Source organism: Biomphalaria glabrata, chromosome 4 (assembly GCF_947242115.1).
Source record: "Biomphalaria glabrata chromosome 4, xgBioGlab47.1, whole genome shotgun sequence".
In the NCBI taxonomy this organism is placed as follows: Eukaryota; Metazoa; Mollusca; class Gastropoda; family Planorbidae; genus Biomphalaria; species Biomphalaria glabrata.
The window spans coordinates 45,940,109-45,966,519 of NC_074714.1; the positions used below are offsets into that span (position 1 = coordinate 45,940,109).

At 35.9% G+C, this 26,411-nt stretch overlaps 1 protein-coding gene across 3 annotated transcripts; it reads left to right on the forward strand.

Moving 5' to 3' along the window:
• Positions 1-26,343, forward strand: LOC106078103 (arrestin domain-containing protein 2-like). 3 transcript variants are annotated; one of them, XM_056025281.1, is made up of 8 exons: positions 1-44; positions 468-507; positions 17,293-17,583; positions 18,201-18,377; positions 18,831-18,977; positions 21,325-21,488; positions 22,652-22,805; positions 23,487-26,343. In XM_056025281.1, the coding sequence occupies exons 3-8, from the start codon at positions 17,380-17,382 to the stop codon at positions 23,712-23,714; spliced, it is 1,074 nt and encodes a 357-aa protein (XP_055881256.1). In that variant the 5' UTR covers positions 1-44; positions 468-507; positions 17,293-17,379; the 3' UTR covers positions 23,715-26,343. The 3 variants fall into 3 exon arrangements, with proteins under 3 accessions (XP_055881256.1, XP_055881257.1, XP_055881255.1); XM_056025282.1 differs by having other exon boundaries at positions 14-32; XM_056025280.1 differs by lacking the exon at positions 1-44 and having other exon boundaries at positions 51-507.
• The last annotated feature ends 68 nt before the right edge of the window (positions 26,344-26,411 follow it).

Below are 26,411 nucleotides of genomic sequence, written 5' to 3' on the forward strand. Positions count from 1 at the left end.
CGCCCCACACAACACACTGACGTGTACAAAAGGTAACTTGAAAGGTGTGTCTCCAAATAAAAGACATTATATACAGGCACTGCTCTAGTTGATAATATAGAATTAGAAGTGAAACGTAACTCAAATGTCAGAATCAAACAGCGTTCAAATTGGATTTATGTGAAGATTCGCTAATATATTGACGAAGATTTCTTCTTTTTTTGTGTTGCCTGATAAATTGATAAACATTTTAGTAGGTCTAGATCTAGTTTATGAAAAAAGCAGGCATCATTAATTGATAATAGTTTACCTATATTATAAGCCATATTAATCTTTTGTTTAAGAAGGCCTAGATCTATATAGTATATACGATACAAGTTTAAATTTTAAGAAGCTGATATTTAATATACAGGCATTAAAAAAAATCTGAAATAACTTTATTTATCAAAGTGACAATCAATAGTTTTACATATTTGGATTCGTTCTAGATCCTGCTACCTTACCATAGAAGTAGGCTATACAACATAGGTAAGTTATTACTTAGTTTTGATATTGTTATTATTGTTATTTACTGGTAATGTTTACACGTTGTTTCATTTGTAAACCCGCTGGTCACACAGCAACTGAATGAAGAAACTCTCATTGCACCATGTTGAACAATTTGTAGCAACTAACTTTATTAATAAACTACAGGCCCTTATATACATTCTGGGTTTAAAAAATCATAATTCACAACAAATATAACTGATTCAAATATAACAACCAGACATAGGGCCTATACTTAAATAACATGCTACCAATAACTTTATTAGCGCAGCCAGTCAAATGTCATCCATGGCTCCCACTCCCCCTTTTTTCTTTTTTTTTTAACAGGTCACGAAGGTCAGATTGACTCAGACACACACCTGTCTGTTATTATTCGATGCTTATCTTATAAATTATAGACGTTCCATTTTAACAAAAAATAATAACGGCCAAAACGTATCCATGTGTAAGTCTAGTCATGCGTGTTCACTGGAGACTAAATTCTGCTAAGTCAATTTTTTTTTCTGGCTGATTCAGGCAACCCGTTCCATGCTCTAATAAAACTAGGGAAGAAGAAGCACTTGTAAAGCTACTTATGAATTTGTCCTACCATACTGAATAAGAAATGCGCCTTTATCTTTGTGTCTTTCTGAGTATGTTATTTGTAAATTATAGTTGTATGTATCATTGCTACTTTACTTTTAGTTTTTGTCATGAAGTGTTTAATGATTTTTCAAATGGTTATTCTCTAGTCAAATATAAATATTCGTTTGTTAAATCTCAACGCTCTGTTTTGTGCTTGTTCTAGTTTCTCCATTTTTCCTTGTGTTGAGGGGCCCCAGAGAATACATTTTCTAATGTTCGTGTAATCAAGTAAAATAGCCTTTTATATTAACTCACTCTTTCTGTCTCTCTTTCTGTCTGATAAAAAGTTTGAACTTATTATTTCTTCCTCAGCTAATTTCGGATCAAGTTAAAACTTTGCAAAATTATTCAATTGCGTAGACAATACATAAATCACTAACAAATATTAGCCTATTAATCAATTAAGTACTGGTTATAAAGGGGAACTTATTCTTTATTTAAATTTACATTAAATATGTCGGGTTTTGTTCCCCTAAAATAATTGTACACGTTTTTTCTCCCACACTCATTCTTGGATCAAGTTGAAACTAAAACAATTGTTTATAACACCTAACGAAACATGAATCTATTAAAAAAATTAACCAATTAGTCAATAAATTATTGATAAGTTATTTGGTTTCATGTTGGAAAAAGGAAATAGCTTCTACATTCTTGACTGATATAGTTGTAAGTGTGGAGTTTTCCCCCTTAGATAAGCTTTTTTTTTTTAAAAAAAAGATTTTTTATATTTTGCTTTCTTTTCTGTCGTATGTTTATTTCATAAAGTTAATTCGTATGGCCATCTCATTACATAAAAGACTCAAGGAAAAAGAAAAAAAAAAAAGGGGGGGGGTGATAGAAATGTGGACTAGGTTGGTACTAGAGAAACACGTTATATCAATGTTGAGAACAAAAAATTACAACAAAAAGATGTTTAGGTCTTTATTATGAAAAGTAGACCTAGATGTGGCCTAGTGAAATAAAACTACATGTAGTCAAATAGGTCTAGTATAGCATGTACTACTAAGGTGAAATTATAACCTGGCTGTGCCACATAGGCCCTAACTTAAGAAATGTATTCAGTGTTATAAAAGTAATATCGTTAATGGGGAGAGAGAGAGAGAAAGGTAGGCGTATGCTACGTAAATAGTTCACACACTCTGTCTGTCCTCATTTAAGAAGCTTACTCCCCAATCCATTGACATCTCGTGTGAAAGTCACGTATAGACATCGTCATATCAATAGCTCTGATATTTTTTTTTTAAATAATCAAACACGCCACGTAACTACATCATAGTGGATTCATAGGCGTGGCTAGTCTTTTGTAAGAGGAGGCTCAGTCAATCATGTTAACATCGTTTGAAATGTCATGAACTAGATCTAATATCTCAACACTTCGTCGAGGCTCTGCTCAAAAGTTTGCCGCCACATGCAATGAAATTTGTTTATCTTTTCTGATCTTATAAAATACAGATGTTACTTCAAAAAAAGATAATGGTTACGTCATATGTCATGCATGTTAATCACTGACTTAAACTCTGCCAAGTCACTGGTTTTCCTGGCTGACTCAGGCAACCCACTCCATGCTCTAATAGCTCTAGGGAAGGAGCATTTGTACAAACATGGAACAAGGAATGTGTGTTTATTAGCCAATGCATGCACACCACACTGCATTGCAATATAACTTGTTGAATTAAGTGAACTTGGGAGAGATAATACGAGACACAGTTGTATAAGAATCAAACAGGATTAACATTCAGGTCATCTAAAAAACTTTTTTAGATTAGTTTGTCATTTTAGTGTTTGTGTTTGTAATGTTATTACAGCGCCTTGAGCCTACATTTTGTTTGTTAACAGCGCTTTATAAATAAAATTATTATTATTATTATTATCTACTAACTGACACACCGATAGGGCTTTCTGTGTGTGACAATAATCTTAAGTGTACACACTTCTATATAGTTTCAATTAGGGGCGGACTGGCTATATGGGCAAACGGGCAAATGCCTGTTGGGCCGGTACCAAATGGGCCGGTCTGGTCGCGACCAAAGAAAAGAATAATTCAATGCAGACAACTTAAAAAAAAAGTGACAGCAGCAAGACACAAAAGCCCGAACACGTTTTCTTTTTTTTTCTTGATCTAATTCTTATTACAATTAATTTGGTTTGAAAGTCAACAAGAATATCAAGAAAAATAAATAAAAATAAATACACTATACACTGTACGTATTATCATTTGCAAAACGTTAGACTGTACGTTCTGCTATGCACGAGCGGCATGGACTGCTTTGATGTCTTCTAGGTTGTGTTTGGCCTACTCGTTTTGCTGGTCGGCATGGGCCTTTGATAGCACTCCAATTTTTTTTTTTGCTCCTTAGTCCTTACCTCCCCGTCTTTTAATGGTTCCAATGAAATGTAACCAAAAAGAGGGATGAGAGAGGTTAAGTTACAAAACATTGATATAACGCAGAAAAAAAAAGATATGCGCGACAATTAGCTCTTTAACAATACTTAAAAGAAATTAACTTTAACACACACACACAGCCGCGAAATTGCAAGCCACCCAACTTATTCACAGCTCAATATGGGTATAATGCTCTACTTTCTGCGATTTGAAAAGAAAAAGTAAGTTTTTTTTTGTTTATTTTTAATAACATAGATTTAAAAATACTACACTTAGGGCTTACAAAAAAAATATTTAATTAAAAAATAAATCTAGATCTAAATCAATTTTTATACTATTATAATTAATGGCAAACTTATGCTTAGTAATAATAATAAGGCTAGTCTTCGAGTCCGAAGATTAGTGAGGAATGCAATATTTCCCGTGGCTGCGCAGCCCCAGCTGAGATGTACATATTTTGCCACATCCAGGGCAAACATAACAATTGTCCGCAGGTGGTCGATTTATATTTTCTTTTCGCCGTCTGCGTTTGTCCTCGGCAGCAGACTTTCTTTTGGTCTCAAATGTGTATCCCGCGGCCTTCGTGAGTGACCTCCAGCTGTCTCGTTCTGAGGCCGCATGCAACCAGGTGTTCTCTTCTATGTCAGCCAAGGAAAATTGACGCCTAAACTGGTCTTTGAAGCGTTTCCATGGGGCGCCTCTGTTACGTTGACCACCTTTTAGCTCACCAAAAAAGAATGCCTTTGGCATACGTTCGTCTCCCATATGGGAAACGTGCCCTGCCCAGCGTAACTGTCGGACCAAAAGAAGTCCCTCTATATTGTCCATACCGGCGTTCGCAAGGACATCGCTGTTTGTAGTGCGGTCTTGTCACCGTATGGTGAAAGCGCTAAAGAAGTCTTAGATGTTTCCTGTATAGTGACCATGTCTCGGAGCCATACAGAAGGGTTGAGAGAACCACCGCCTGTTAGATACTGATTCATGTAGGCATTCAGAGCGATCTGTTCCGCCAAACTCTCGCCTGAAGGCGTCCAAAAGCGCTACTGGCCCTGGCCAGACGGTTATCAACTTCCCTTGAAAGTGAGGCGTCATTTTGACACTATACTATTTAGATATGTGAAGTGGTCTACGACGTTAAGGGGCTGTCCGTTTACGGTAATCCTTGGGGCTAAGTATGTTTTTTTGGGTGACTTCTGGAACATGACTTCTGTTTTCCCGAGGTTTATAGATAGACCGAAAGAGGCGACAGCGTATTCAAATTCGTTTACCGCGTTCTGGAGGTCATGATCATTGTGAGCTAGCATAGAGAAGCTCCGTTATGACCATTTCCTTTTTTTTTATGGGATAGTAGACGTCGAAGATTGAACACATTGCCGTCAGAACGAAACCAGATATAGATGCCTTCGTGCAATCGCTGCCTCATTTGACCCAGCATTACGCCAAAGAAGATAGCGAATAGAGTAGGAGCAAGTACACAGCCCTGCTTCACGCCATTTTTTATTGGGAAGTGATCAGAAAGGGCACCATTGTGTCTGATCTGGCCACTTTGTCCAACGTGAAGCTGCTTGTGAATGGACAGAAACGTACATGGGCATCCCAGCCTGGCCAAAATCCTACACAAACCATCGCGACTGACCGTGTCAAAAGCCTTGCTGAGGTCCACAAAGGCAGCGTATAGGTTTAAGTTCTGCTTTTTGCATTTTTCTTGTAATTGTCGCAGAACAAATATCATGTCAGATGTACCTCTTCCGGCTCTAAAACCACATTTGCTTTCAGATAAGACCTCGTCCACTAAAGAGTGAGTTAGTCGGTCGAGCAACTTAGTATGAAGTCATTAATGGTGAAAATTATTACAATAGTTACAATAATTTATATAGCTCTATCACAACCAATATTTAATGAAAGGATATTTATATTTTAAATAATGGGCCATGGTATATTCATATACAAATCGCGTTTTTTTTTTAGAATGTACTAGGAGTAAGCAAGAGCTTTTCACATTAAGTAAGTGCGTCTCTAACCGTTCTGCTTTCTCTTATCTTTTAATGGAATGGGTTGCCCGAGTCAGCCAGGAAAACCAATGATTTAGCATATTTAAGTCACAGATCAACATACATGAATAGATTGACACATGAAATGCGTAAGACGTAACAATCTTATTTTTTGAAGAAACGTCTGTAAATATATAAGTAATACCAAAAAGCTTTAATCTCATTAGGCTACTATTGTATAGTTTATAGCTTTCAGACTACATACATGTATAAATAGAATACATTATGTAATCCTACGAATGCATACATCCAGTTTTCGATGCGTTATCAAACTTTATATATTTTGTAGAGAATTAGGCTTACACCTATAATATAACACATAAGCGGAGCCGGGAGGGCAGGGTCTTCAAACCATCACTTGCCTCAGACCTCATTGTCTGAAAGGGAAACTTTACTTACTGCCCCAGTGCAGCCAACTTAAGCAAACTGCAGTCACCAAATTTCATGAGCGTAGCCAAAAGGGGTTTTGTGGTTTCCCTTCCCCCTCCAATACAAAAGTAAAGCATTTTACCATTTTCTACCAGTCGCAGGACTCCATTGAATATCGGATTTGGTTTTTTATTTTTTTTAGCGGAAGAGTAGCAGGCTAATTGCACTGTAGATACCTCAGAATATGCATTTTTAAAGTTTAAAATAACGGAAATAATGCTTGGTTCCGGGGCTTCGCCCGTTCCCCACTGGAAGGGGGGAAGGGAGCTCAAAGCGCTCTCCCGGACTTCCTAGCTGCCCTTTGGCGGTGTGTACTGTCTTTCCACTAATTATAGGAAGAGAGTATTCTAGGGTAGAAAAACGTTTGAAAGAATGAAAGATCAGAATGTAATGAAGATTAATTAGATATACACACACACTAGTATATATATATATATATATTGCGGATTGGGTTAAAACACCCCCCCCCCCCACCGAAAATATATGACATGCCATTTGTGGGCCGGTTTATGTGGTAATGCCCGGGCCGATTTTGATACCCAGTCCGCCCCTGGTTTCACTGACTGATTCATCACAAATTCTTCCACCTATAGGGTAATTAAAATGCACGATTAACTGCTCTCCTTTTCTTTCTTATGTCATACAAATAACTAAGCATTTTCGACGCTCGATGCATTGACCAAAAGACAGAATATAGAGCAGTTCCCAAAACAAGTAAAATAATAAAAAAAAAAAACTAAAAAAAAAAATAATAAAAAAAAAGCTTATATAGAGTGAAAATGCATCAATTATTTATAATTAATCATGTAATTCATTTTTAAAAGCGGGTAGGGGAGTATTGGGCAAACGTTTTGGGAGCGGGCCAAAAACTAACAGAACAAAAAAATAATAGGCCATAATAAAAACAAAAATAAAGACATTTAGCTGTAGATTTAATCACATCAATACTAATTTACGAAGCTGCGAGTGATTTGATAACCATCATCACCGCGTCTCTCAGTCTGGGGCATGGGCCACCAACCAGCTTCCTCCAGGTGTCTCGGTTCTAGGCGAGTCTCTCCAACTGTCCACACGTCTTGCACATCTGCTTGGCGTCTGCATCTTGTGCGATTGGAAATATTTGTATTCATTGTTTTTGTTGAACACAAATTTCATGCTTATAGCATGCTCAGCGCGCTATGGTCCGACCACTTTTGTGGACCAGGTGGTATCTGGGAGAAAGTTTCAGTGCTGCTTTATTTAAAAAAAAAAATCAACAATTTAAAAAAAATGTTGATGGAGTCTGAATTCGAACTTAGTAGTTGTTATAGTCTATTGTTAGTTTTGAATTTTAGCGAACGGCTTAATTCTCTATTAAAGGCTTATCTCCCTTTTGTTAGTAGGCCATACTGCCTCTATTTAAATCAAAATAAATTAATTACGACTAATTGATTAACTAAATGGCAATTCTATTTCATCAACAATGATTAATTATTCAAAGAATGGGAAGTGGGAGCCATAACGTGTACAAAGTTCCACCCAGACAGACAGTGAAATTTAATTAGCTTTATCGAAATAATTCAGGCAGCGTCACAGCTCATTAATTTTATTTTGAGACGTTTTAACATTGTTTACAGTCTAATAATTTAATTTAGGAACTAATAGATATTTAAAATATATGAACACATGAACATATTTATACAAATTGATCCTTATTATTTAATCCTATGAATATGTTTGAGCTAGCCAAATACAAATAGAATGACAATCATTTCTTACATCTATCTGTATAACCTTTTTTTTTTTGCATCTATCCATTTAGTAGATTCTTCTTCTTCTTCTTCTAGTCAGTTTTATTGCTGCTGAGCTGTGAGCTCTTTTGCAGACGGTGCCAAGGAAAAAAAGTGTGCTGTTTTCTTCAGTTGTTCAGCACTGCCGTACAGGGTGTTGGTTATATTGGGCTGTAGTGGAAGTAGGGTCTGCCTAAGGTGGATTAGGGAGGGGCATTCAAAGAGGATATGGTTTACGGTTTCAAAGGGGTGGGCGCAGTGTCTGCAAAGGGGGAGTTGTGTGGAGTTTATTTTGTTCAGGTGGTAATTTAATAGTGGTGTGTGTCCTGTTCTTAGTTGGAAGATTGTAGATTGTTCTTTGCGGGGGAGGAAGTTAATACTGTCCAGTTTGTTAGGCGTAGTCATTTCTTTGTACATGGCTCTGCCTGTGTTTCCTGATGCCCATTGGTTGAGCCACTCCTCTTTGTGATTGTTGACTAACATTGACCTTAGGTGAGGTAGTTAACAGGTCTATCTGGTTGTTCCATAGATGAACCTGCCTTTGATAGCTTATCTGCCTTTTCATTTCCCATGATGCCAATGTGTCCAGGGATCCACTGTAGTGTGATATTGATATTTGATTTTGATATCATCTGATGGATTATCACAATGAGTGTTGTCAACTCTCTTGGGCTAGAAGTTAAGGTGTGATTAAAAAAAAACAACGCTTCCATACATTAGCCTAATATTTGTAAAGTGCTGCTTTTCTGAAGCCAATAATGATAATGGCTGAATATTGTAAATTATTTTAATGTTATTTAGCTTCTTAATTATATCAATCACATTGATTGAGTTCGATGTATTTCATACAATGCCTTTGGTTTAGATGTTAGGAGCAGATATTCTGTGTTTCCAAAGCTGGAAAACGAATTCTTTTATTCAAAAAATTGTTAAGTACTCTTCCCCTTCTTTTTTTGTTTTCTTATTTTAACTATTTATATAAGATAAAACTACCGAAGACTAACATTTCTTACAGATAGCCCTTATGAGTATTCAGAACGTGGTAATGTCATTCTGTGGGCGTTGGTATGCTTTGTGTGTTATTTCTTTGTAATCTGTGTGATGTCTTTGTCTGTGCTTTGAAACCCATTGAGGTTGCTCTGTATTTCATAATGTTATTTATGGAACTATCTTTTGTCCTGGCTAAGAAAAGAATGGAGTCTAAAGGTTGGATTGTTCAGAACAGTGGCAACTAAAACTATAGAGTCGGCCTTTTCCTTGAATGCAAGATGTCAACTAGTTCGACCTCTCTCTCCACATGACCTCAGAAAAATTATTACATGTATTGGATAGGTCCTCCACAATATTAACCTGGTACTTAATAAACTGATTATCATTGTAACTCTTTATTTCACTGCGTGCATTAAGTCTTTTTGGTTGATTTATTTTGAATAATGCCCATTCTTTTCACGCTCAAGATTTTCTGTTATGAGGCAAGTGGATTAATAACTTAAAGACTGTCTGGCCAAAATGACCTTTTAATGAATCATTAAGGAGATAGAGATGGAGATTCTGCTGAACTTTTCGGTGCAATATGCAAGGAACACTGTCTGACGATGGGGATTCTGGGACTTCGTGTCTGCTTAGTGGAGACAAACTATAAATAGCTTGATTTTTTGTTGTTGTATTCGGTGCAGTGGCGTCACTAGTGCGGGTGTCACCGCACCCCTCCCCGCACCCTCCTAGTGAAGCCACTGATTCGGTGTACAGAATAAAGATTGCGTTGATAAACTATGCTTTTTTTTTTACTTTATTTATCTTTTTAAAAAACGAGAGGAGTTAGTGTTTTCCAACATACTCGAAGGCAGCCCCTATTTGTGCTTTGTATGATTAGCAAAACAAGTCAAAATGCAGGCCTTGATAATGTATTTTATTTTCACGACAAACATGAGCGGTGAATTAGACTTTCCGTTTGAGTGATATAGGTATGCCACTTTACGTTACTAGAGATTTATTGTAGTAGTAATTATTATAAAGAACAAAGTGTACCTTTAGGTAAGGAAAATGTAATAGGAAATATTTCTATATAGATATTAGAAACTATGAACTATAAGCTATCTTTAAGCAAATCCAAGGTCTCCCCCCCCCCAAAGTCCCCAATAGAAATATATACGTCCAATGATGTGATAGCATCCAATTCCGGACCCATGAAAAACAATGCACAATGTCCTCTTTGTCGCCTGCCCGAAAAATGCCAGAGTTTACAAAGCACCTGCATCACGAGCGACTATTTGAAAAACAAGTTTTTTGAAGAAAAAAAAACACGATAATTCCTCTTTTATAAACTAAGAATATAAGAATGATTACTTCGCTCTTAATAACTAACACAATTTTTTTTAAAAAGGAAATTTTGTTATAGAAAATTCTAGTTTGGTGATATAGGCCCAGACTTGAAAACTTTAAACACTAGTCTAAATAAGAATACTGAATCCAGTATCTAGTTAGACATATAGCATTGATATGGTGTATGAAAAATTGTACAGGTATTATAGACTTACATATACGTATAAATTGTCAGAAAATAATTGAAGCAGTCGGCTAAAGATTTCTACATAGGGCAGTGAACAAAATGTTCCTATACGTCTAGTTATTCATTCAATTCTTTATTGAATGCACGAGGGCATTCCCATCGACGTGTTCAAAATAAAATATACGAAATAAAATCTAAACCAAATTTAATTTTAAGATTATTATTTTTATTTGAAACCTTGTGACGTTGAGCCATTTTTTTTTCCATGTGTGGCCAATCAGCTAGTAATTTTTTTCCCCAAGGTCTACATAAACTGTCCGATTTATAGGAAAATCGTTAGAGCATTTTTCGAGATCAGTGTCCACCCAAGTTCCATTCAGTTGTTGCCTATGAAGAGTTTGCAAGGTATTGTAAAAATATGGTGAGGAACGCATGTGGCTAGGACACACACGTAATATTTATATATTTTAGAATACATTCTTTCGACAAATTATACAATTTTATATATACATCTTAGATCTAGAAAAAAAAAACACTAGTTCACTCTTTCTTTCCTAATTGACGATTACAACGTTGCTATGATCCCATTAAACTAAATGGAGTTTAGATTTATAAACTTAATTTGTGTTGTGTTAAAAAGGATAAAAAAATAGTGAAATACAAATTAGCAAAATTAATAATACTATCGAAACGAGGAAAATAATTACGAAGAGAAAGAGTTAATATTTTCCTTTATTTTAAAATCAGTCCTTTGATTACTTGTCTTAGTAAGCCCTATACAATAATTATATATAAGACCTGCTATTAAGAACTGTGTTGAAATGTTGGGTTGCCATAAAACAAGATGGCGGGTGTTACGCGCTTTGACTGGTAAAAAATAGGTTTGTTAATAAAAATTTAAGAACAATGTCCCAACTATATACTCTGACATCCACACAAGAAAGTTTGTGTACAGCTGCATTGAATATCAAACATTTATTGACCCAATTATCTCAGTGAACAAATTTATCACAGCTAGGGGACTTAACCACATGCAGTTCTTAGAAGTACTTGAAGATTAGGAAACAAAACATTCCTTTGTTCGGTACCTCAGTAGTATCCGCTGGCTTAGCATTGGCAAGGTATTGAGAAGAATATTGGATCTCAGGAAGAAATTGTTATGTTTCTTGAGCTACATTGAATGTGACTTTGCTACTAATATTTCTAATGAAGAAACTATTTCTAGTGAAATTATTCAAAGTACAAGACTTATTTGCATTGTGGAATTTGAAGGTATACTTCAAGACATCAAAAACTTGGAACCAGTTTTCAATACGCTCAGCTCACCATTAAGTGTAGGAGCTGATTCAGCTCCAAAGGATGTCACCCATAGCAAATTATGACCTAAAAGAGAAGTTCATGTCAATTCTTCTGCAGGAATTTCATGGTTCTTTGTCAAAAGCTGCATTTCCAAACTTAAAAATATCAATTTGGTTTGATAGAAAGATTTATTTTTTTTTGTGTGTGCAAATTTCGGTGTTCAGGCTGCGAATCTGTCAAAACCGCGTACTTACAAGCACCTAAGAGGTAAAAGGAATCTTTGTTCGAAATATCATACTAATCTGTACTACAAGCTATTTACTTACTTACTTACTACTTACAAGCACCTAAGAGGTAAAAGGAATCTTTGTTAGAAATGTCATACTAATCTGTACTACAAATGATGAGATCTCGATATATAAATCTATGAGTCAGTCAGTAAGTGAGTCGGTGGTATTTTTGCCACTTATATATATATATATAGTTCGTCCATAGTGGTTCGATGCTGACCACTTTGTCATCCATGGGGCTGAGGGCTTTGCACTGGGGTTTTATGCCTCCTCATGTAGCTGGTGAGACCTATGTGATCCCGGAATGTTCGGCTGCACACTGGGCAGGTTATTCCAGCTGGAGCTAGTGTCGTGGGCCTTCTCTGGCGTTTTTCTTCTGCCAGCGTGGTTCTCTTTTCCTCAGCAACATGTGCGCCAGTTTTCAGGCTGTGAATCTGTCAAAACCGCTTATTTGCAAGCACCTAATAATACAGATTACGTAAACTTAAAATGCATGTCAACTAAAATCCCTCCTAGCTTAGATGCATCTTGTGAAACTTCTCTTGCCAGTCATGTAGTTCCCAAGAACCGTTGACCATCAGTTGCTAGCATAAATTCAGACGGCCTCACAGCATACTTTGACCCCTACATTTATTTGTTAACTTTTGCATGACCTAGATGTAATTGCTGACATTTGCATGGCATAACAATATATGTTTATCTTGTTATTACATTTGTACTTGTGGGCTAAAGCCTGCTCGGGCTTCTCAAGCCAACGCGGTAACCACTCTGCTAGCGAAGATTCTATGAAAATGGAAGATTGTATAGTTATCTATTGTTTCTATTTCATGTTTGTGTTCACTCAAACGACAAGTTAAAATTACTAATTCAGCTTATACCACCGAGTCAGTCAAGTATTATTTCTTTCCCTTGTTTGAGATACTAAGCAAAATAATTTATTACCAATAGTTAATTAACTAATCGGATATTTTTTTTTATTTGTTTCTTGTGTTGTCAGGTAAAAGAAATAATTTCATCTTCATCCGAGATAGGGTGTTGGAGAAATAACGTGTACAAATTTTTGACCAGACAGACAGACACACAGACAGACAGAATGAGTTGATATAAGCTTTGTAAAAAATGCAGTAATTGATGTTATTTAGTACTAGCGACCCAACCATGTAAAACCTTAATCACTACTAATCACTAGAGCAACGACACACTTCCAACAGATAATTTTATATATGCTAAATAAAACATCATCGTCGTCTCATTTGTCCGTTAACGTTCCTTGTAGGAGCGTTTTAACAGTTCGTATAATCAATTCCCTCCACTTTTTCCGGTCAGCATATGTTCTAAGCAGGAAAATAATAGATAGACCGGGCCATTCTTATGCGTTATTAGTTTACCATGGACGACCCTTTCTTCGTTCTCTTTCCACAAATATAAATTGAAATAAAATAAGTTGCCAAAATCTGCATTTATGTTTATAGAAACTCTTTGCTTTATCACCTCCGAACTGTGAGAAGAGAGAGAGAGAGAGAGAGAGAGAGAAAGCAGTGAAGCGAAGCAGCGAATGAAAGCGAAAGAGGAAGATTATATTTTACTTAGATCCAGTGGCGTAGCATCCATGGTGCGAAGGGGGTTCAATGAACCCCGGCCCATGACCATTAGGAGCCCACAGCCTGTGGAGTAGCAACAATGGCACAAAGGGGTTGATTGCACTTGGATCCATAACTCTTGACCATTTGGTTCCTAAGTGAGAACTTTGGGAACTAAAGGAAAAAAAAATGCACGTTTGTAAAAAAAAAAAAAAAGTAATATGACATAGAATCTGAAAAACTCCTTCAAAATATCCTAAACGTTGCACGAACACTTTCTATTAGTTTTAAAACATTAACCAGTGCTTTAAGCTAGAGTTGATATACCAGTAGCTTGTATCATTTAAATGTAAGGAACTGTTCTCTATCTGGTATATTGTAATGATGGTAAGCCCTAATTGTACGTTTGAGGGTACTATTGTTGCTAGACCGACCCATTCTTCTTTTCCATGTATGTTCATAAATCATTATTAGTATTAGAAGCATGGAGGGGGGATAGAGAGTTTGATTTAGAAGATTTTAATGTGTTGTATAGAAAAATAAGGAAAGTGGCGGAGTAAGTGACAATTAGGTCTATAGGGATAGTCCTAATGATCGCGAAGTAATACTTCGACACATCTACTAATTATTCAATTTTATCAAAGCTTAATCTGTTTTTTTTTTTTTTTATTTAAAATATTTAAAATATTGTTCTTTTAGTTGAACAACTTGTTTGTTCTGATATTGTCCTATCCAACAAAGTTTATACTGTGTAGGCCTAGTTGTGCAAGTCTTCATCATATTGTTTTGTTGTCTTCTATATTGTGTAAAAAATGTTTACAGCAGAATAAAAGAAAACAACAAAAAAGTATCATTAGTATTAAGCAAGCAATAGAAATATATCGTGCTTGTTCTATTACAATGAATTGCAAAACCGAATTGGAGAGCAGGTTTATAACAAAGATCTAGATTAATCTAGAATCTAGAAGATAAAGCGATGTCTAAATTGATCATGGAATAATATTATTCTTTGACCAATGCTTTATAGTATTTATTTGGTTCATAGTTCTTAAAGAAAGTTAGCACCATTATATTTATACGAAAACCTCTAATTTAGATCTATTTAAAATTGCTATGTATATTGAAATCTGGCAGGAAAAAATATTTAAGAAATTCAATGACACAGAGCAAGTTGACTTCACTTTGTGTTCTTTCCATTCAGCGAGAAACAGGCATTAGCTTAGCAATAGATGCACTGGTTACTGACTTTTCTATAGAGAAAGGTTCAATCTATTTACTGTTAAATAATGGAAGTAGAATTAGATAATATATTTGTATCAATATTTAAAAGTTTTACTCATAGAAGTTATAAAGAACTTCTTGGGTTCTAGTTCTGTACTCTATATAGCTCGTGTAGGGGTATAATTCAATCAGTGGGGTGTAAGCTTAGAGAATGAATGTTACCTACAATTATCATTTTATAGTAATCTAGTATGAACAACGTAGATACTACCAAGAAACACTCAGTAATAATATGTCATAGAATTCATTTACAAGTCTATCGTGTGCAATATAAATTATTATCGGTAATTAGTGTTAATATATATTAACATATATTAGCCTATATAGGTTTAAAATGTAAATGTGTTGAATGTAGAAAAGATAAAACACTTCTTTATTCATTTAAAACAGGCATGTCAAACTGGGTGTTCGGGGGCCGCATGCGGCCGGCAACCACCTTGCATGCGCCCCCCTTGGCCACCTAAAAAATTTAAAAAATAATGTTAAACTATTACGCTGTAAAACAAGAGATGCCAAGCTACTTGAATTGAAAAATAGTATTTGTTAAACTGAGGAACGTGGGTGAGTCTGCAGTGAAAGCAAGCTACATTTTGTCAAACTTCATTGTAAGCCATTGCAAATCATTTAATAAATGTGATTTTATGAAGAAGTGTGTCGTTAGAGCCGAAGTAATTTGTCCAGAAAAGGTGAAAGCATTCAAAGAAATAGCATTAACTAGTGACACTGTTGCAGATAGAATAAATGACATGTCAGTCAGGTTGCGTGAACAATTAAAGAACAAAATAGCTGATTTTGAATTATTTTCATTGGCTCTCTATGAGTCAACTGATGTAAAGGGTGTAGCACAGTTGATTATATTCATAAGGACCTGTGACAGGAATTTTGACATACACGAGGAACTACTTGAGATCTGTTCTATGCATAACACCACAACAAGCGAGGATGTTTTTGAGAAATGACAGGAGGTGATAATGCAGTACAATTTATCTTTGATAAAGCTATCTAGTCTAACAAGGTATGGCGCACCAACCAAGAAATGAAATGATTTTGATGCAAAGTTACTTGCAAAAATAAGAGAGATTGATGATAATTTTAAATTTGCTCATTTTCAGTGCATCATTCACCAAGAAACATTCTGCGCACAGCAATTACAGTTCCAACTTCCAGCATGTCATAAGACCGTTTTCAGTCGCTTCTCAATTTTATTCGTGCCTGTGGTTTTAATGCTCGTCAATTTTTAATGTTTCTGGATGACATTGGATATGAATTTGATTGTGTTCCCTACTACACAAAAGTCCGCTGGCTCTTATGATATATAATATTGAAGAGATTGTTTGCACTGCGTGAGGAAATCGCATTATTTCTGAACATGAAAGTTGAACCTGTTGAACATTTCCAAACTGACGAATGTGTTCAGGATTTGGCATTAGCAGTTGATCCCACTGGTCACCTGCAAGACTTGAATTTGAAACTTCAAAGTAAAGACAAAATTGTCACAACTGCGTGTAATCATGTGAAATGCTTTCAAGCTAAATTACGACTGTGGATAAACCAAATATGAAGTGAAAATCTTGTTCACTTCTCAACGTGTCAGGAACTAAAAAGATAAAATACGGTTGCAACATTTGGTAAATATGTCCTACACCTGGAATCGTTAGTAGATGCTTTCAATTACCGTTTTCGTGACTTCTAATATGTCATTATCCAAACATTACGATTTATTTTAATTGAAGTCCTCAAAAGAATATAGAAGACTCAACAAAAATACTGTCCAGCGCCCCCACTAATTTGAATCCAGGAATACGCCTACACAATCATTCTCCTTCTTGATTATTAAAAAAAAAAAAAGCAACGGGGAGGGGGGGGGCGAGGGTTGCTTATCATTATTTTTTTTTTCCACTGGATAAATCAGTGATTACGTGATCTGTATTTTTCAACCGCTATCAGCCGTAGGCAATGTTGGTATTGCACATTGCGTTTTTTATTCAAGGGGGAAAAATATAGTCAACATTAAATTGAGTGGCATTCCATTGCAGTTAGAATAAATTACCAACTTAAAACCAGACACGGTTCCAAGTTCGTTTTGTCTATTGGCACCACCGATATCAGCCCCCTTAAACAATTGTAAATAAAAAAAAAATTTAATAGTAAATAGCGTGTAACATTTTGTAAAATTATACTGTAGGCTATAGTACGACTTTTTTTTTTGGCTTTTCAGTGTAAGGAGTTACTACAACCTAAGATTTTATTTACAAAGAGAAAAATACAAGAGAACATGATGATTTTCAATGGTCAAGCGGGAAATAATATTTTTGATACTGAATGTTATTCATATTTTATTGTCACAATTTGTGCTCAGAGTTAAATATATATACATATAGGCCTACTATACATATACTATCTGAAATATTACAAAGCAGACGTAATTTTCTTGCATTACATAAACTTAATTTATATATATATATATATATATATATATATATATATATATATATATATATATATATATATATATATATATTGTAGTTAATGATAATCATTATACTTTTCAGTTTAACGACTCCGAGTTAACAACTAGCCTATATAATTGTCAAGTCTACCACCGGCCTATACAAGTTGCAATAAGTTGGTCTTCACAAATGTCGGTAGAGGACCTGCTCATTCATTTCATCTACAGCGAGGAGGATGAACAAGTGCGTCACAACAGACAATACTTTCTGCCTGGGGAGGAGATGAAAGGTCTCGTCTCCCTGCACCTCAGGACAGGAGTCAGGACCAGGGGGCTAACTATACACTTCCTGGGCATGGCCACTGTCTCATGGGAGTCACCTAAAAAAAGAAAAGTGAGTTAGTTATTTATTAAGCTCTCTGAGTGATTATATTAGTTTTCGACGGTCGGGGAAAGAGAGGTTGAGGGAAAGAGAGAGGGAGATTGAGAGAGAAAGAGAGAGAAAGATTGAGAGTGAGTGAGACTGGGAGAGAGATTAAGAAAGAGAGTAAGATTGAGACGGAGAGAGAGATTGAGAGAGAGAGAAATTGAGAGAGATACTATGCCAATCTTGCCAGAAACATGTAAGGCATTTTAGACCTATACACAGTAGAACCTCGATTATCCGGATTAATTTGAAAGGGGCCCGTCCGGATAATCAATCGTATGGATAACCGAATGCGGAACATTATAATGGTCCATTTAACCAACTATAAATAAACATAAAATTCTAGTAAAATATACTGGGGAACAAAGCGTTATACGTCATAGTTTATCATATAGAGAAATAATCGCTGATCTTTCTCTACACATCAGCAAGACTATATAGATACAGTACCGTAAAACAAAAACAAAACGCAGTCTGGTCTGGATATATATATAGGGCCTATATATAAACGACTTTCTATTGTATATGTATCTAATTCTTGTATTTGGATTAATAAATGTTTGAAAAACTTTTTTTTGACTAAGGTGTACCAAGCTTCAGAAATTTACCTGGAATCTGCCAAACCACTTCTGGACATCGGCTACGACAGTTACGTAGATCTTCCCAGTGGCCTTCACCAGTTTGGCTTCCGGTACCAGCTCCCGACAAACCTACCCAGCACCTTTAATGGTGTCTACGGCCAGGTCACCTATATCGCCAAGGTTGGTGTTACAGTTACAATTTGTCGATAAGGGATTATTAAATAAACTATACAACTACAAAATTTCACAACATTTCTCTTTTTTTTTTTTTTTGTCTTTCATTCGCTTTTAAAAATTTCTATTTTCCTTTTTATTTCCTCCAGATCCCAACTTCTTTCCAATTCTCTCCCCTTCTTTCCTTTCGAGCATTGTTCTTGCATATTTAAATCTTCTCTTTCTCTCTCTCTCTCTCTCTCTCTCTCTTCCCCCCTTTCCCATTGAACTTTATTTTGTATATTATCCCGATGGCGTAATATTTAATGCAAAAACAAATTTCGGACACTTCTTTGGGGGACTACCTCAAGTGGGAGCCCGGGGGGATTTTAAAATTTGGACACCCCCCCCTATCCCCTTCCACCTGCGCACGCTAAGCCTCTGTAATGATTTCAGATAGATCCTAATTCTGTTTCCCAGGTGAAGCTGGAGTGTGAAGATGAGAGAGACACGACCATCACCAGTGAACCATTCATGGTGCTCAGAAGACCCGAACTCAGCCCCGAGATTTACGACGAGAAGACAATTAAGAAAAGTAAATTTTTCGTGGGCTTGACAACTGGCAAAGTGAGTGGGAAAACATTATTAGAGCTTTTTATATAGCGCTACCTTTATGCTTATAGCATGCTCAGAGCGCTTTTGGACCAATCTCATTTGTGGACCGGGGGGGGGGGAGGGGGTATCTAGGAGTTGGTTTTTCCGCGCTGCCTTTAGGCTCAGTAAACACAACTCTGCCCGAGTCGGGTGTCGAACCTCGAGCCCTCTTCTAGGTAGCCAAGCCAAGTTCAAGCGCACTTAGCCTCTCGACATGGTTCCTGTGCGAGCATCAGGCGTGTCTGAGTGTATATTATCTGTAGACATGCTACCATTAATTACTCGATTCGAATGACGCGAACAACTAATTGTGAAGTTTTTCTGTCTGTCCAATGCGTTCAGTAGGCCTATCTATCATGGATGGCTAAGAAAGAGTGAAATAATCGAAAAAAAGACATTTTGATCTAGATTTACTAGAAGATTTTTTTCCTTGGTATAAATATCGTCAACATATAGGGGTACCTTAAATAGTATGTACTTGGGCAGCCAAAGGACTCATGTATCAGTCAAAAACCTAACTATCAAATCGAGGAACGAGGAGCGTGTTGAAGAGATTGAAATGTTAGAGCCTTGGACTACGAACCAAAAGTCTTGAGTTTTTGATCAGTTGGAAGTCTTGAGAATTTAACTTTATATTTCAGAACCATCATCAGTAAAGTCAGTGTTTTAAATATAATTATATAAATACAACAGAAGATATGTCCGCGTATATCCACTGTGCTGGCCATATAATAGACTATCATGCGAATCATTCGACAGAGAAACATTGATACTCGTAGTAGCCTGCCCTGTTTATCGTAATGTTTTAAATGACAAAATGTGTTTAATAAAGTGTGTTTTTGTATGCAAAGTATGACATGACTTTAGAATTTAACTCCGCGTTCTTATTCTACACTGACATGTTGTAATTAGATGATAATTAAAATATTTGTTTAATTAATTCAATTTCTTCTGATTATAATTTTTATTGTTACATTTTAATGTCTACAGCAGTCATAACTGACATAAAAGCTACTCCTCTGGCATGCTCGGCATGTAACAAGCATTAGATTATAAATAGCTTGAGATTTTGGAATACATATATACTGTGGACAAACAAAAACAACAGCTTATTGTTAAATATTCTTCTTCTTGAGTTGCATTCAGTGTTTACGTTAGAAAAAAACAAACACTTTAAAGCCAAAGCCGTACATCAGATGCGTGTCTAGATTTATGAGCTGGGAGGCTCAGTACGAATGTGACAGTTATGGGCGATACTCCATCACGGCCTGCCACATGCAGACAGACAACGTCCTTGAGACATTTAAATCCCGAGTAAACAAATACAAGCCTAATTATGGTGCACGATGTATGCACTGTTGTTCCACTTAACCTTCACCTTTCTGGAGGCTCTTTCAGATGCGGGAGCACCAAAATCCAATCCAGGAATCATTGGTGATACTTCTTAATATCTGTTGAACTCTCCATGGTTCTCGCCAAATGAGGGGGCAGTTTTTTTCTTCGACATTACATTAGTTTTATTTATTTTTGTTTCTGTGTATTTTTTAGATAGCTTATATCAACTCACTATGTCTGTCTGGTAAAAAGTGTGTACATGTTATTTCTCCAACACCCATTCTCGGGTCAAGCAGAAACTTCGCACAATTATTCATTAATATAGACATGAATCAATTTTTAAAAAGAAAACAATTTGACAATTAATTACTAGTAATTCATTTTTTTATAGCAACAAGGGAAACTAATACTTCAGTATTCACAGATATGGCTAAATGTGTTGGGTTTAGTTCCCTTAAATAATTGTTATCGCTTTTTCTCCCACACATATTCTCCGATCAAGTTAATACTTTAAACAATTATTTATTGTACCTAAAAAAAAACCGGAATCAATAAAAAAAAATACTCAATTAATTATTATTTTTATATCGAATAAGGGAAATAGCTTGTACATTATTTTGGTTGAGATAGTTTTAAGGGTGGGGTTCTTCCCCTTTAGATAAGCTTTGTTTTTTTTTAAGGGATTGTTTATATTTTGCTTGTTACCTGTTGCTGAACCTTGCAGGAAAGTCTTTGTAAGACCTGGTAATTTTGTGAAATTCTTGTAGTACCTGCATTTATAATTAAGATGCGAGTTACCTTGCAAGCCCATTTACATTTCGATTGTCTGGTTTAGTAGACTCGAACCAAAGTATTTTAATGTAAAATTAGACTAGAATGATACGATCTGACAACTGCATTAGATGAAATATGCAATGTGCAGGACTAGCATGTCACTTCTCTTGAAAGTAATTTGAAGTTCCCACTCTATTACGTTCACTACCAGGTGAAAGTTGAGTGCACCATTGACAAGAGCGCTGCAATCCCCGGCGATAACATCGCAATCAATGCCGAGGTGTGCAACTGGACAGGGAAAGAAATAAGTCTCATTCAAGCCTCTATGATACTAGAAAGTCACTACTTTGCTGAAGGACACGAGATTGTATTTAGGTTAGTTTGTTTTCTTTAGTTATGTTTGTTATGGAGTTTATGTGCTTGTCTCTTATGTAACAATGAGGAAAATATGGCGGATATTTTTGGTTGTGTAAGCTGAATAGAATCTGATGAAACCACGAGAGGGTCTGAAGTAATTGAAGTTGATAAATACTGGTGTGAAATATGAAGACGGGAGACTGGCGAGAGATAGCAAGACGTATATTTTGTAGTGAGTTAGGTTTTGTTTAAATTTATCATTTTATTTGTGTGTCTTTTACCTTTTTTTTTACCTTCACTTATCCCTTAGTCTGTTGGACCGTTGGGGCACCATGCAAGATTTGTCAACCGTCTTTCTCCATTTCTCTCAGTCTTTTGCCTTAGTTAGAACCCCTTTCAATGACAGACCCGTCCATTCTTTTATGTTGTTTTCCCATCGCTTTCTCTGTCTGCCTCGTCTTCTTTTCCCTGGTACTGTTCCCTGAAGGAAGGTCTTTGCGAGCCCCTAGGACCTTGTAATATGGCCATAGATTTTTGGCTTGCGTTTTTTTAAAGATAGCTAGCAGATCATCATGAGGGTCCAATCGCCGCAGTAAACCTGTCTCTAATCTCTTGGTTTGTGGTGCGTTTTTTCAATGTGATACCTAGGATCCTGTCTCTACATACCTTCAAGTTGAATCCGTGTCTATTTATAAAAAAGATTGTCCACGTTTATTTCAAGTTCTACATTAAAATTTTAATTCGCCTACATCGGTTTAGTTGTTCTAGTTGTTTGGAGCTATAAACCAACGAACAATGTTCACAGGCAATACACATAATATCAATACAAAATGTTCAAGCATTGGAAAAAAAACCTCAGCTTTTACTTTTAGAACAAATGGAAATTAATCATGTTTTGAATGCATGAAAAAGACAAAACTCAAATCTCTATTAGATTCATACACCATTTTATAAAGCGTGGTGATAATCTAAAAAGGTTAGCAATACGCAATCATTCACTACATTTATTCAACTTCTTATTATAGTTCCAGTTTTAATGCGACTTGTATTTAGGGTCAATTGCCCAAATCGATTGATGATTAATAAATTTTGTAGATAAACACAGTTATTGTTGATATGCAAGTACTTTCAAATCCAAATTGAACGAAAAAAAAATATGTGTATTATTCCCACTATTTCAGACAATATCTCAGCAAGCGAGATGACGTGTATGACGTCAGCACGTTTCGAGGACGTCGATGGCGCAATGTTCTACTCCCAGTGCCTCCTTATCTCCCAGACTCCAGCCTGGAACACTGCAAGATCATGACACTCAGATACGTGTTCCAATTCAAGGTACGTACTCTTCCGTTCGCTGCCTCTCTGGTTGGTGACTTTAAATGCCGTTAGAGATTGGGCTTTCTCCGAACCTCCAAATGTATTTCTATTGGAACTTTTAAATACATGCTGACTTTAATGTTAAAATTATATTGTCTATATTAAATATCCTTGATATGGTAACCTTTGGGCTACATTAATAAAAAAACAACAACAAAATAACAAGTAACAAAGAAGTTTTTTTAAAAAATCCTTTAGGAAGCTGTTGTTTTTTTTTTGCTCCCACTTCAGACCTTGCTATGATGTTAAGGTCATCTGTGTCTTTGGCCAACAGTTAACGAGCAGGGTGTCATGTGGCCAGCACAACGACCAACCGCATTATTTCCCCAACTAAAGTCAGGTACCCAATAAATAGAGTTGGTGGGCTTAGAGGCGCCCTAAAAATCCCGAAATTCTAAATCCCAGTCTTCACTGAAATTCAAACCCGAGACTCCAGCTTTGGAAGCCAAACGCTTAACCACTCAGCCACCGCACCCCCCTTCCTGGGGGGGGGGAGAATTAGGGCGGGGTAAAAATAAAAAAAAAACACTATTAGTTATTAAGAGCAAAAAAATCGTTCTTGCTAAAAGTCACCAGCTTCATACCAGAGGAATTGTCTTTAAATTTATGTTTTTGTAATGTTTCTTCTTGTACGTGCAGGTGAGGATTGAAGGCAAGGAGGACATCGCCCTGGAAGCTCCTCTATATGTTGGCACACACTCGTCTCTCATTGGAAACCAGGGCAAGGATCTCCTACTGGGCAAGATGTGGCAGGGAATGGACACCCTGGAGGAAGAACGTTCTCGACAAAGTGAGCTCCCTTGGTATGGAGGCAGATCAATGTACACAGAGAGCGTCAATGGAGATTTCTTTGATCTCAGAAACTAATACAGATTTTGATATACTGTCATTTTGTGATGTTAAAAGATTTCGTGTAATCTTCAGTTTGGAATAAACATAAAACTGGTTCCACATATTATGAATGGCATATTTGAAGGAACGCTTTTAAATTGCAAATTACAATTTGTTTGATAGTCTTTCATACTATTGAAGGCAGCGCTACTGTGAATATATATAAGCGTGAATAAGATGCCCTTTTGTATTTGTTGCTGACAAAACTATATTTATATTTTTTCTCTAACATGGGCAGACAACCTACATGCGCTTCATCTAATAAACCCTACTCTGTATTGACTAATGCTTTGACATTCGTTTGTACTCAACAAACCAATAAATATAAAATTATAAATATATAATATTGAGGCGGTCAGAGGTGTTGACTCAGAAGGTCATGCTGCCACAGTATAAAAAAAATCATCAGTGGATTTCAATAATTAAATTAAGAAAACATAATTATCCTTGTATTGTAACGACTCTCTTTCCTTTCGATGCTATATACCCTATACTAGCTCATAATTATAGGAATACGATTATTGACGTTAGCAAAAATTTTTGTAAGTTGTGGGGAGGTTGGTTGAATAAAAAAACAATTCTTTATGGATTTTTATAGACCCAAATGTTCAGATTTTGAGCTAGCTTCACGCTAGAAACCCTAATGGTAGCGACTTAATGCTAGCTATTCCCAATGTCACAATTGTACATAGTATGCACATTTATTTATAATGCTGATTAGCAGCACGTTGGACAAATCAATATGCAGTGTAGTAGGCCTATGTGAGAAATCTTGCAAAAAGATTTCTTATCGCAGTGATGCTCAAACTACGGTACGCTATCCCGACCATTGCTGCCCTAATTGCACAAGAAGCCTCAGAGGCTTGATTCAAGTCTACTGGATGTTGTTTTTTTGTCGCTGATGCGGCATTTGAAACTTTATTCAGCTGTCACATCGAAGCGAACCAATGACTTCTCTTATTAGGTTGTCTATAAACCATAAAAGGCTATTTTGATGACAATGTAGTCTATGTGTGGTTAGCCGATATGTTATATTGTAATGACACACTATATCAAATAATATTGTATATGTTTTTAAATTCATAATAAGTCATATTGCAGTAATTTTTTTTTCCTTATCGATTGTGCATACAATGTATGTGAATAATCTGAGGACCTGTACTATCTATAAAGACTTACAAGCAGACCCTCCAACATTTCAATTTTCAATAACTGAAAGCAACTGAAAAGAATTTAAACTCTATTGCCATCATTGGTTAAATTTTGTGAGTGTGTGTGTGTGTGGAGAGAGAGAGAGAGAGAGAGAGAGAGAGAGAGAGAGGGATGTTTATTTATTTCGTTTTTTTTTTCTATTGCATAGTTGACAATTGAAAGGTGTAGACTGCAGCTAAATGACTCCTTTCTCACGACGTGGTCTCCCTTATGCTTTAGATAGGGTTGCCTGAATAGTCTCCCTTATTCTTCATAAAGTTTTTTTGGAATAAAGTCGACATAAAAATAGATATCTTTCTAAGCCAGTTATAGTAACTCGGTATTGGATTCTAATGGGCATTTGCTATATGAATTAATAATCTAATCATTTTAAATGCTCATCAAACATTCTTTTGTTCCAGCTTACCGTTGTATAAATGGTTTTTCTCCAGAAATGTAATTTACCCCCCTTTGTTGAGCTAAAGCTATTGGCTGTGCTGGTTTTGTTTGAGTGACAATTGAAAGCAATGTTCACTCATTTTCATTCGCATTTTAAATTTACAATAATGAAAACTTAATGTACACTACTGAGTTCATTTTGGTCTCTTAAAATATGCAGTACATATGCAGAGAATTATTTATATGTAGAGATAGAAAGTTGAAACAACTGTGAAATAAAGAAAAGGAAACTAGAAGTGAGAAGGAATGTTCTTAGGCCTCTGAGTTTAAAATCAGTAAAATAAGTGTTTAGGTAGCACAGTGTTTGGGTGGTACACAGTAAGTAAAGTATGTGAAGTTCCCCTTTCAGACCTTGTGGTCTATAGGGCAGACGATGTAAAGGTCATCTGGTTCTGTGGCCAGCACAATGACCAACTGCCTTTACTTTTCCCAAATAATGTCAGGTACCCATTAGAGCTGGGTGGACTCAGAGGCGCCTGAAGATGCCAAAATTAAAAATCCCAGTCTTCACCAGGATTCGAACCCTGGACACCGGTTTGGAAGTCAAGCGCTTTACCGCTCAGCCACAGCGCCTCCTACACTGTAATGGTACTGAAAATAAATTGTTTACTTTTGCTATTATGATGTTCAAAGTGGAGTAGGTTAATATTCTATTTTTTCCTTTATTTCTCTGTGTCTGCGAAAAGGATTGTACATATTTTTATCTTTTATTTATTAAGTGTTTATGATGTCTTGATATGTGTATAACTCCTAGCGTTTTAAAAAGACAAAAATTTACCTATTAAAACTATGTAAATATTTCTACCATATAATTGTGACATTATTGCAGTAATTATTTTCAATGCAAGGGATTAGTTCTATATTGTTTTATATCCTGTTTTCATTCATGACTTCAATGCTGTTTTAATAAATGAGAATCTAAATAAATGTTTCATTAAACAATGTATATACGCAATGCTAAAACGTCTTGTTTGTTGGGAATATTTGAAAAATGGTAAAATAAAAACAAAAGCTTTAGACTTG